The following is a 12714-nucleotide window of genomic DNA, read 5'->3' on the forward strand; positions in this document are numbered from 1 at the left end:
CACAAAGCTCTATTAACATTTGGAAGTGTTCAAATTTCTGAAACAATTAAGAATTCAGAGATGGTTCAGATTTATCTACCTATTTTTCCCTAAAACCTTTCATGCTCTTGGGGTACACTTCTGAAGTCATTAAATGTAAAATACAAATCATTATCCTAATGGATAAATGGAGTAATTCATGAAGACGGAGGTGGTGGGATCAAGCAGCAGCTCAACTACCTGTCAAAACAGGAGCCAGAATCCACATCTGCTCTGCCCTGTCAAGACATGTATTCCAGGTAAGATTGTAGGATGTTCTTTCTCCTGGTTTGGTCCTTCTGGTCACTACCTCTTGCAGAGCTGGCAATGTTGCTCCTTGTTCCTACTCTGACCCTGTTTGGCAGCCAGAATAGTTATCTAGAAAGTTGGTCCCCTCAGGGCACACAATCATAAAATCCATGCTATCCCACTATCTTGGTCAATTTTGTATGCACTAGACACCTGACTAACTCCGTGAATTCTGCCTCTTTCATGCTTTAAAAGGAAAAGATTTTCTCCAAATCACAGAAAATTATTTTTAATATCAATTTGCGTGATGCATACGAGGGAGCTGCCAATTTGTCCCTTTGTTTTGGTATATTGGATTTGTGAGGTAATGTCTTGGTAGAAGGAGGGGCTACAGGGGTGGTTTCTGAGAAAAGCTGCCAAAAGTTGTCCACATGTCCAACAGAGCCAATCCCTGGGGGTTTCAAGATGGACTTGCCCCTGGCCATGGCCAAGTCCATCAATGATGGACAAGGTGCTAGTGACACCGGGATAATGTATTTAACAAGAGGAAAATGCACAGAAGCCAATGCAGCCAAAGAATGACAATATCCAAGCAAAAAAGCCCCAGACAGCAAGGTCAATGCACAAGGAGGGGCAGGAGGTGCCCCGGGTGCTGGAGCTGAGGTTCCTCTGCAGCCCATGGTGCGGCAGCTGTGCCCCTGCAGCCCATGGGGGAGCAGAGATCCACCTGCAGCTCGTGGAGGAGCCACGCTGAAGCACATGGAAACATCTGAAGGAACAGGCTCCCTGCAGGACCTGTGGAGAGAGGAGCTCACACTGGAGCAGATTCGCTAGCAGGACTTGAGACTCCACAGGGCACCCACATTGGAGCAGCCTGTCCCTCAAGGACTGCACCCTGTAGGAACCACACCAGAACACTCCAGTGAGAACTGCTGCCTGTGGGAAGGACTCTTGTTACAAAAATCCATGGAGGACTGTCTCCCACTGAAGAACCCCATGCTGGAGCAGGGGAAGAGTGTGAGGACTCCTCCCCTTGAGGAAGGAGATTAAGAGACAGCATGCGCTGAAGTGACTGCAATCCCCATTCCCCATCCTCCTGCACCCCTTGCAGGGAGAGGCAGAGAAAACCAGGAGCGAAGTTAAGCCTGGGAAAAGAGAATGCTGTGCGAAAGGTGGTTAAAGATTTGGTTTTATTTCTCATTACTCTACTCTTAACTGATTGATAGCAAACTAATTTCCCCAAGTCGAGCCAGTTTTGCCCATGGCCACAATTGCTGAGTGATCTCTCCCTGCTCTTATCTCCACCCATGAATCTTTTGTTATATTGTCTCTCTCGTCCAGCTGAAGAGTGATGGGGCAATATTGGTGTGCACCTGGCGTCCCACTGAGGTCATTTAGAAAGAAAAAACTCAGGGAAACTTTCCTCAGGGCATTTTTATCTAACTGGTTGGTATCTCCTTCCTTCATCCTTTCTCAACTAAGTCCCAGGTGATTTAAGTCCAGCTCTGAGGTGCCTCATCTTTCTGACTGACTACACAGGGAATACAGGCACCAGCAACTCTGGGGTGCTGCAGGGTTCAGCATCCAGGTTTCTCTTCAGATGTAGCCTAGCTTCTCTGTGAAGAAAGCCTCAAGAGCCATTTTGGAGTGTAGTAGTCAAATTTATTTCCACTGTAGAATCACACTTGTTTCAGTAATAAAAAAATAATCTTTGCAGAATAAAAGTAAACCTGTAGTGATATAAATATTATTTACTTGCACACAAATTCACCTAAGTCACTCAACATACGTTTAGACTTAGTATTCCCACAGTTCTACATTTCCAATGGAATTAACATGACAGTTACTTGCAGAAAGATGAGAAAGGTGAAGTCTGGCTCAGTTGGTATTTAAACATATATGAAATAATAGAAAGCTTCCTTCCTTGGCTTTTTTTTTGTTATATGACTACATTGCCTATGAAAAATACTAACAGCCTTCAGCACTGGCCATTTCTGTTTGTCTAATTAAAATACATTACATAGAGAGCAACAGAAGCCTCTTCTGGCTGCCTTGCAGATGTGACTTTGGCACTGGCCAGGCAGAACCAGCAATGAGTGCAGAAGTGTTCAAGCTCAGAGGTTCTTAGGCTGAGCTCAGTCTCCATTTCTGAGATTCCTATCACTAGCTACTGCCTTCCAAGAACAAACAAGGTCTAGCAATTTCCTACAGAGGGTCATCACAGACTCATTAGCATGTCTGATCCATCAGTAAATCCCTGTGCTATCCTAACACAGGTGCTTTACTCCACACAGCATTACTAATGGCGGGCTGAAACCAACAGGCCAGCTCATAGTATGTATGGCTGATGTGTAACTGCCTAAAATGAATATGTCAACCAAAAAAAAAACCACCATAAAAACTCAAACCTATCTTCTGCACTCCCATTCAGTTCAAGCCATGGAACAACTGTAAACAACTGCAACGAATTTAACTTGCACTTTAACTTCTAGATAACTCTTCAACTGTTTTTCCCAATTATGGGGGTGGAGAAAAAAAAGGGCGGAGGGAATAACATTTAATGAATTGCTCTCGTAATGACTCTGTATTCCTGTGTTCTGTCAAAATTATACTTCTTTACCATATAGGCTATTGTCAGTACCATGTCCTCACAGCAAGCTGATTTATTCTGATCCTTCCTTCCTGTTAGTACGGTGACAAAAGTACAAGGTTCAGCCTGGACTCTTCTCAAGGCCTCTGTGAGAGGAGGACACTGAACTAATACAGCACAATACTGAAGACAAGAGAACGTAACACTTAAGTTCTGATACACTGAAAAGCAATTTCACACGTAAGATCATTTATGTAGGCACACTGACATATTGAGCACCATTTTTTTTTTTCAATTTAACATCAACATTCAACTCTGAACAGAAGAATGTTAAGCCTCTAGGACACTTTCAGCATCAAGGAAAGAACTACTTCTAATTTAGAAACATCGAAACACTAACGTTGACACCTTAGCTGAGATGTTCACTGCAAGTGACCCTCTCTCTGAATTCGAAGGCGCTCCTTCTCCACTTGCAAGCGCTCCTTCTCAATCTGCAGCTTCTCTGACTCAAACTTTAGGAACTGCAGCCTCTCTTTCTCTAGCTGCAAACGTTCTTTCTCAAGTTTTAGCTTTTCAGTTTCTAGATCCAGAGGCTGCATGATGGGTTTTTCAGTTTGGGTGAGGTCACTTTCCAGGGCAGGTTTTTCAGCATGCAGAGTCTCTAGCCTGAGTTTCTCCCACTCTATCTGAAGTCGCTCCTTCTCAATCTGCAGGCGCTCACGCTCCAAGTCAACGTGGCGCAGCCGCTCCTTCTCAATCTGCAGGCGCTCCTTCTCCACTTGCAACCTTTCAGCCTCGATGTCCAGTCGCTGCTTCTCCAGCTCCACCTTTTGCTTCTCCAGGTTTATAAGCAAGTGAGAATCTTCATATGCTAGCCTAGCTTGAGCAGAGCTCAGGTTTCCAAACTCTTCAATGTGGGGGAAGTCTGGTAGGTCATTTTCCTTTTTTGAATCTGGTAGAACTGATGACAATATTTCTTCTTCTTCCTCAATAGGAAACTGCAGAGAGGAATGCGACAGACAAGAATTACATTCCAGTCTTTATGCCAGAACAAATTTGTTAGATACAACTTGACTGAAAAGAACATAGTGCATTTTTTTCATCATCTTTAAAGCAATTCAGAAGTGTTTAACTTGTATGTTGCAAAATAACCATGCTACGTCAGAAGATTTTTTTATCATTACAGAAGAGAAACAGGCTTTATCTGCAAGTTAATATCTGGTAATGAAAAATGGAAAATCTTGTCAGTGAACATACAAAAACATCCAGAAAATATAGCAGAGTAGTTATTACAGATAATTCAGAACAACTGATAAAAAACTGGATCTAGAAGACCATATGTTGTTCGTACCTTTCACAGTGACATTTATGTAAGCCACCAGGCATTTGTTGTGACTAATTATTTATCAGAGCAGATGGATCCATAGGGTATGTGTTATGTAAGCTAGCCTAACTTCAATAACTTGGGCTATTCCATTCCTAAAAAACATTTTACACTGACATTTTTCACATGCTCCTAACTCTCCCAACTCTATTAAGTGGGTTAATAAGCAGGACTTGTTTAACCATTTTGTTTTATCACATTTGCTGTAAAGCTATTTGTGGCACATGATGAGGTGGTGAAGACCACTGCTTTCAGCAGACTGTAACATTTTGTGCATTATCACAGCCCTTACAAATTCATAGTACAAAAGAGATAAACTGTCTCCCAATATGCATGCTGCAAGAGAAAGGCAAACTGAGGAAGGCAAGTGTTCAGAAAAACTTTAGGACTAGGAGAGCCACTGCCAGTCTTCTAGCATTAGAGAAGACACACACAGTTCCTTCAGCACTGTCTGACAGCAGTTCTCACTACCACCTAACAGCTTACACTGGTTTTCTCCCAGCATACATATCAAAGAAGTTAAGACAGGAGTTGCCTCCCCACTCTTCCCACTCAAAAAAAAAACCAACCCAACAAAAAATCTCCCCCCAAAAAAACCCAAAGCAATAAAATACCCCACACAAAATTGTTTGAGTACTCCTTTTGGAAAAGGGAACTATGTGTTTTAAGAGGAACAGCAAAACTATCCCAACATCTGACTGTACTCTAGCTGGTTGCTATCCCAAGACAGTCACAGTACTACTAGGAGTATCAACTTGTCTACAGAATCCACTACTGCTTGCCAAATTCACACTAAAATTCTGACAGAGAGGAAAGATTGACCGACTAATTCAAGTAACATTTTTATCTCCTGTAGGTTCATTTCAAGAAATGCAAGCAGTATCCTATTTCTTTCTGTATTCTATTTCTTTCTGTACCTGCAGGTAACATTTACTTCCATTTGTTAAAGATGAACACTTCTCTGGTTATCCATCGAGGCATTCTGAATACTAAAATGACCAGTTTCCTTCAACAGAGTATTTTCCTTGCATTGACTCAACTAATTCTTATCTGTGGCACATGCGAATGGAAAATACACAAAGACATACTCGAAGTTTAGGGATCTCAAATCAGTAATCAACACCAAGACCTTACAGACAATTCCAAGTTGCTAGATTTGAATACCATGTCTCTGAACTATATTTATTTTTACAGTTTAATTCACACACTCAGAAAAAAAACAGAAACAGATGCTATGAAGAAAGACAATAAAACGCCTTATGCTGAAATGAAGCAAAGGCCATATTGCACACAGCTCAAGTACATCAGTCACTCACTTCAAAATTCTGCGGGTCTTCCTCTTCCTCTTCTACTTTGATTTCTGTTAACGATCCCCCGGCTTCTCTGAAGTCAGTGATATTTTGCCACTCAAAACTAGATTCAATTGCAAATCCCATTTTCTCATCCATGTCTTCATTGAGAGAGTCATCTAAATTGGATGAAGGAAGGTGAAACCCAGCACCTACTACTTTGATGTTTGCATTCAGACGTTTTCTCTTCATGAGTGCTCTCCAGTCAAGGTATCGCCTTTTCACTTCTGTCCCTGTTCTCTGCTCTCCTTCACCTACAGCATTGACACACTCTGCTATTTCCTCCCAAGCTTTCCGTTTCATCTCATTAATTGTTGTATTAAGTTGCTTCGAAAAGAGAACTTCTCTCCTTTTTCTGATTTCCTTAAGGAGAGTTTGAGTTTCCTGAACACTAAAATTGCTTTTTCTTTTTCTTTTTAACTGTTTCATTTTTTCCAGGCTTAACCTAGTAATTTCACCAAGCAGACCACAGAGATGATCTGACACTAATCAGCTACTAATACAAATAAATTTAAAAGCAAATGAAAGCAGAGCTCAGTTCTCATGAAGTAAATTTTCTCTTCACTTTGTTGTATTTTTCTATTTGTCAGGCTTCCTAAGAGAAAAAGAGCAAACAAGATAAATCTCCAAGGTACACACCAGATATTTTCATTTAACAACTTGACTCCTATGTCATCATTTAAGGAATGCATATTTTGAACTAACTGTTTATTTGATAAAGGAAAACCATTTTGCTAAACTTTCAATACAAAGTAGTCATAGATACTTCCTCTAATCTCCTATAAATCATAAAACCATGGATATATTAATATATCCATGTCACAAACTGTTAAGGCTGATTTGGTATTTCCATTACAAAACTACAGATATTTTCCTTCAGCTCTTAAGAGTTCTGTCAGTTGGGATTTCCTTAAGACTGAAATTTGACACACGCATTTCAGTTTGAACGCTCAACTACTTACAAAAGAAGCTGAAATTGTTATATCATTACTTCAAAAATATGAAATGTTTAGGGTACTGACAATTTTTAACACATTTTAAATAAGAAAACATTTTCATAAAAAAAAAGTAAATTAACATGAAAAGTTAACATTTTCGAGGTTCTTCTAACTTAACATAAACATAAATAAAAGAACTGGAGCAATCCTGTTGAATGTCACAAAATAACTACTAGTTAAAACAAATGTCACTCATTAGAGACATTTTAACAGGAAATAGATTTTAGTCACTATATGCCCATGGTAAAACCCTCCTGCATCCTTCTCATGCTGCTGAACATCTCCTGTCAGAAACCAGGGCAGCTTTACAGTTCAGCCAGTGCTCTACCCTCAGCACCAGCTGGGGCTGTGCCTGATGGTGAGGAGAACACAACCCCCTCTAATTCACCTGACAGACTGCGTGCAACTCTGCAGAGAAGCGGAGACTGAGGGGACTATTAACACAGTAATGAATATTATCACTGCATTAATAACAGATTATATTAAAAAAAAAAAAAAAAAACCAAAACAACCCACCAAATTGTGGAAGAAAAGACTAGGAATCAAAAATGGCTCTTGCTCACAGACTACTTGGCAATATGTTCAATTTAGGATTGTTTTGAACAGACTTTTCTACCATGTTACCTACCACTGCAGGTAGGTTTAAAAGGCTTTAAGTCAAGTGGGCCATGGACTCACTATACACTTCTAGCTGCTGCTTGTTCACTGTCCATGCAGTAGAGACATAGGTCCACCTGAAGGGAAATGGCTTCCAGATTATAGATTCAATTGTTCCTAACTAAAGGACTTAATTCTTAAATAACTCCCTCCCACCTATACAGGATTCTTAAATTACTAAGTATTTTTCCTCCTATTGTTCTCCATAAACTTGATTAAAGCACACACATCAGCACACTGCACTACAACTCCCCACCTGGGGAATAAGGTCTCATAGTTTAGACATTGTTCTTCATCTCTGATACACTACTGACTGTAAGTAAGTGGCTCACTTGCAGTTTTCCACATCCATGTTTTCTTTCATAGCCAACAAACACAGAAAAGCAAACAAAAAATGAACTGGATTTCCAGATTTTCATCATCTTCCACATACAATTGTACATCAACATGGAAAATGCTGACAGGTAAGCCTTCTCCTTAGCTCTAGAGAGGGCTGAGAGTTAAAACATGCAAATGTTTTAAATGACCCTGTGGGCCAGCCCCCTGCATCACTTGACTGATCTCCCCAGCCATGCTTTGTTAAATGTCTATTCTGTTTTGGATTTTATGCCATAAGCCAAGGACATGACCTTTAAGAACTACAATACTATCTTGGAAACTACTGGCATCCAATTCCTTTACTAGGTGAAGTTTTCTTTTAGACTTTTATTTAAAACTTTTACTAGAACACATCCAATACAAAGTCCTGACTTTCCCAGTGAAACATCAGCAAAACATATATTTTTTAAAACTCATGACTATCAACTTCCAATTGGTAAGGACATCCTGCCTCTTTAACTCTTTCCTTTCTGAAAGCATATTGCTTTGTTAAGGACAATTCCTTTCTAACTAATATAAGTTGAGTTACTGAATTGTCTTAACAGTATATTTACTCCCAAAGATGGTTCTGTGTATCTATCTGATATATTAACTAAAAAACATTATTATCTAACAAAAGCTGAGGTTTGGGATATTCAGTTCTTAGCCACGGCCAGATGGTCTCCAGACTATTACTCTTTAATAAGGAAAAATGAGCTGTTACATACTCAAAGTACCTAACAGATGAGATTGTAAATAAGCTAGGATTTGTACACCTTCTAGATAGCTACAGGAAAAAAACCCACCAATATTCCAAACCTCAGCAGCTGGGACAGCATTACTGCTCATCCTAGTGGCTGGGACAACGCTGTGTTGTGGACCAGTGTGCCAATAATGCTGGCAGCACACCAACGTGTTGGTTGTGCTTAGGCAGTGCTTACTTTAAACCAAGGGCTTTTCAGTTTCCCATGCTCTGCCAGTGAGGAGGTGCACAAGAAGCTTGGGAGAACTGCAATGCAAAATGCACACTCTGACAGTTAGGGTAGAAACGTGAAGTGCTGGCTAAAAAACCCCAATTCTGAGGACAACATGAAGACTTCAATGTCTTCCAGAAAAGATGGCAGGATGGAGCTTTGACTTTGGGCCCATCAGGCCAAAAGCAACCTGTGATCAAGAAGGCTCTCATAATTGCACAAAAGAAATACAAACTGTTGGGGTTGAAAAGAAACAAGTACTGTAAAACTAAGCTGGAAACTCCACAAACAGACAGAATATGCATACACTGAGTACCTTTGGCATAGTTAAAGACAAAAGCATCCTCATTCTGCCTCTATATTTTCTGTCTCTTTTGTTCACACTTTTATTGTCCAACCACATGTTGGACAAACAAAATAAAAATTAGCAAAGGCACCAAAAAACAATGAGGCAAACAAAAAAATTCATGCATTCACCAGGAGTGGAAGACTGTTGCTAGCATCAAACTTGAATTTTATGAAAATCATTACTTTTTACAACAGATGATGTCTTGACTAAAAAAAAAAAAACTTTTAGGGCTTATGCTTGAATTAAAAAAAAAAAATCAAATTACAAGGACCTAGTATCGCTAAGTTTTCTTAAACAAAATTAGGGTCTTGAATATCTTCTGCCTAAGGCTTTCTAGAAAACTTTTTTGTGATTCCTAAGAGATGGCTACACTGGCTCGGAGCAACTTATGCTTTTGTACAAAGGTTTTTACTACAGGAGGATCTGGACGCTGCACAACACATCACCCAACACAGCCCTGGAAGAAGCCTGCGGTTTACTCAAACGAAAAAGCAGGCACAGCAGGGAACCAACAGCACCTAAAAGAACAATTCAACGAAGCAAGGAGAACGCGCGGAAGATGGGAAGCAGCTGAGGATCGAGGCAATTGAAGGCACAGACTTATCAGGCCGCAGCTCGCGCTCCCCGGGACGAGCCACGGCCCTGCAGGGGAACGGGAGGCCCGGTCCCTGCGCGGAGGAGCCCCGGGAGGCTCAGGGCGGGCTCGGCCGCGACCCCGGGCTCAGCGCGCTCCCACCCGGCGCGCTGCAGGCAAAACAGGGCGGCAACAAAGGGAGGCGGGGGCACGGCCGGCTGCCCGGCCAGCACAGCCCGAGGCCCCGGGAGCAGATGGGCCCCTGGGCCCTGTCGCAAACCAGGGCCTCTCCGGCCGGCGGGGCCCTGCGACTCTCCCGGGAGAAGGAGAAATAGGAACGGGACCTCCCCGTGGGGAGATAAGACGGCGGGCAATCGCCTCATCCCCCCCAGAGGCTGAGGGCGACGGAGCCCCACGGCTGTACCCCCCGAGGGCGGCGGGGGCTGCCCACACGCCGCGGGGGGAGCGGCCGTCCCATCCCCGGGCCGGTGCCGCCGCCCGCCCCGCCCGGTCCCCGGGGGCCGCGCGCGCGACTCACCTGCGCCCGGCGCTCCCCTCCGGGCCGCCGGCCCTTTAACGGCCACCGCCCTCCCATTGGGCGAGCTGCCTGCCTGTCACTCTTCTCCGCACGCCTATTGGTGCTCCATTTCCGCCCCTTCCCCCGCCCCGCCCTGCCGCGCCAGGCGGGCCGGAATCCCCAACGCGCCTCCGCCGGCGGGGCCGCGCCGCGCGCAGCCGCCGGGCAGCCATTGGCTGCAACCGCCGCTTGTCTTCCCCAGGCGTGCCGATGATTGGCTGCGGCCTGTGGCGGCCCGCCCCCCACTCAGCCAGGGACCCTCCGCGGGGTGGGTGTGGTGCTGCCGCTTCGCCGCAGGGCGCGGCCCGGGGTGGAGCCCGGTGCCTCTGGGCGGCGGCCTGTGTGGAAAGGAGGAGGAAAGGAGGGAGGGAGGTCGGTAGGAACAGGGGTGGCCCGAGCATGCGGCTTAGCCGTGCGTATGCCACCGTTGTGGCCGCCCGGTTTATGATGCTGCTGCCCAGAGCGAGCGCGCGGCAACCGACTTTTCGTCCTGAACTGCGCGGTTTGTGATTAAAATGGAGAAATGACGATTATCACATCCTGTAATGAAAGAAATAAAAGTATCTTTCGGGAAGCGCTGCACCACGCCATTGATGTGGGTGAATATACACATAAATCGCTTTCCTGGAGCTGTCGGGCTCGGGGCTCCTCGTCCCCTCCACCACACAAGATGTGTCTGGTCCTTGTGTTCTGTGTTAGGTCCTGGCGCCTTAGTGATGTAACTCTACTTTTTCCAAGTTTGGTACCTCTAGTCTGCCGACCCCGATGTGTGCATTTAGTACTTCACTTATTGATTAACAGTTACTTGCTCAGTCTTTCCAAGTTCTTTCACTGTATGGGTAGTTATTTGACTAATACGGCTTTAAAAGATCATAACTGTGATGAAATTGCAAATCTCCCTAAAACGGTATTTTCCAGTTTCAGCCAACTATTCATTTACCAGTTTGCTAACAGGTAGTGATAGTGTTGCTGCCATACTTGCCCACTGTGTACTGAAAATCCAGTTAAAAAGGAAAATGGTGAGGAGTAGTGGAGCAAGACCATGCCACATTACTGACAAATATAACACTGGGGTATTTCTTACTGAAACCCATACATGAACTTGGCTTCCCTTTACATTATTACCAGTATATGGTGCTTGACAGCTCGCCTGCAAACAAAGCTGAGTTACTAGAAGAAATAACAATTGATTATTTTCGAGTGTATCCATAGCAAGGAAGAAGACAAGGCCATCAGCATGGGAACAGATTAGAAAAGATACATGAACATTTTTGTAAGTTAGACTACGTGCATTAGTAAATGTGTATACATGCCTCATTAAATTTCTGTAAAACTTTTGCCAATTACATTGATGCTAATTGCTTTCCACCAATTAATATAATACGTTATTGTGATGTAGTTAATGACTTAAGATCATGATTTGTTAAGAGTATATAAACTGGAGAATACGCAGAATAAAAACTTTTTTTCTTGGACCCTGATCACGTGTGTGTATGTCATGTCTGACCTAACGGTGACACCAGTATTTTAACTTGTAATTTTCTGGTGCTCAGAAATCAAATTCAAGCACTCTGTAAAGGTCTTGCAAGGTAGTTCAAAGTAGATTCAGGACAAGTAGGTGGATAAATGATGGAAAGGGGAGGTCATTAACAGTCTGATCCTCTGCTAGTCTGCAAAAATAATTAGTCCTAATTATACCTTGTTGAATATCCTTCTTTTATTGTGAAAGACAAACCCACTAAATATGATTAGTATTCCTAGAATAATTTTAACTAGGAATCATATTATTTCCTAGAGTAGCTGCGCACATAAACCTAAATAGCTCTACTTTCTCCCAGAATTGTTACTCTACTTTTATGGAGGCTGCTAATCACTGGTGAAAAATCCTGGTGTATAACAGATTCCTCCAAAAAAAATCCTTGGACCTCCTTCGCTTATGTGAACCAACTTGATTTTTTGCGTAATTTATGTGTATTTTAATAATTAAATCCAGATTCTTTCTTCTTTGCTTTCGATGGCAGGAAGAAAATCCCTACCATATGGTCTTCTTCAGACACAAACTGTTTAAGTCCATGGTGAATTCCCTGGATCTGTAGAACATACAAATACAGTTTCCTTTTGATTGTGCACAGGGTTATGCAACTTAAGCTCTCAGATTTGGTCTGTGAATCCCTTCATTGTTCAATATAAGCTTTTAATATTGTGAATGCTGCTGGAATGCTTTGCACATGTCTCCAAAAGGCTTTTGCTAGCTGAAAGGCTATTGGCGCAAAGGCCTTGGAGTGTTGGAAAGTTAATTTGTATTGCTGCAACTCTAATCTATCTATAGAGGAGTCTCGGGGTTACAGAATTTTCAGTTTTGGAAGGATATAAGACAACACTGGGCTCCATCCCTTTGTATTAATGCCATTTCTGCAAATCTTGGCATGCAAATTTTGGACTCTGTAGCTTTTTTTCTCCTTCCATATAAAGCTCCTTCTACAAGTATAGAAGGTCCATTTCAGTAACAATAAACACCCAATCATTTGCAATACTTAAACTGTTAAAAAAAACCTGTATATCAATCTGATCTAATTTTAAAAAATTATACCAATTTAAATGAGTGCATTACAATGGTAAACTTAAAAACTTTTCAGCA

The 12714-nt window shown here is 42.6% G+C and overlaps 1 protein-coding gene across 1 annotated transcript; it reads right to left on the bottom strand.

Annotated features, from left to right (window-relative positions):
• Positions 1 to 1907: 1907 nt before the first annotated feature.
• Positions 1908 to 10102, bottom strand: MSANTD4 (Myb/SANT DNA binding domain containing 4 with coiled-coils). Its single transcript, XM_054272076.1, has 3 exons — positions 10038 to 10102; positions 5558 to 6185; positions 1908 to 3855 (listed from the first exon to the last, which is right to left on the bottom strand). Exons 2-3 carry the CDS (start codon positions 6017 to 6019, stop codon positions 3280 to 3282), a joined length of 1038 nt encoding a protein of 345 aa, XP_054128051.1. The 5' UTR covers positions 6020 to 6185; positions 10038 to 10102; the 3' UTR covers positions 1908 to 3279.
• Positions 10103 to 12714: the final 2612 nt, after the last annotated feature.

Source organism: Melozone crissalis, unplaced genomic scaffold (assembly GCF_028551555.1).
Source record: "Melozone crissalis strain CALT ecotype California unplaced genomic scaffold, PUWL_Pcris_2 ptg000013l_1, whole genome shotgun sequence".
Classification (NCBI taxonomy): Eukaryota; Metazoa; Chordata; class Aves; order Passeriformes; family Passerellidae; genus Melozone; species Melozone crissalis.

What these genes read in the sequence shown, in the direction of transcription:
- MSANTD4 (XM_054272076.1), bottom strand. Translation starts at nt 6,019, where the DNA reads ATGAAACAGTTAAAAAGAAAAAGAAAAAGCAATTTTAGTGTTCAGGAA. An exon ending in AAGACCCGCAGAATTTTGAA is followed by an intron (nt 3,856 to 5,557) that starts GTGAGTGACTGA and finishes TCCTCTCTGCAG; the next exon opens with TTTCCTATTGAGGAAGAAGA.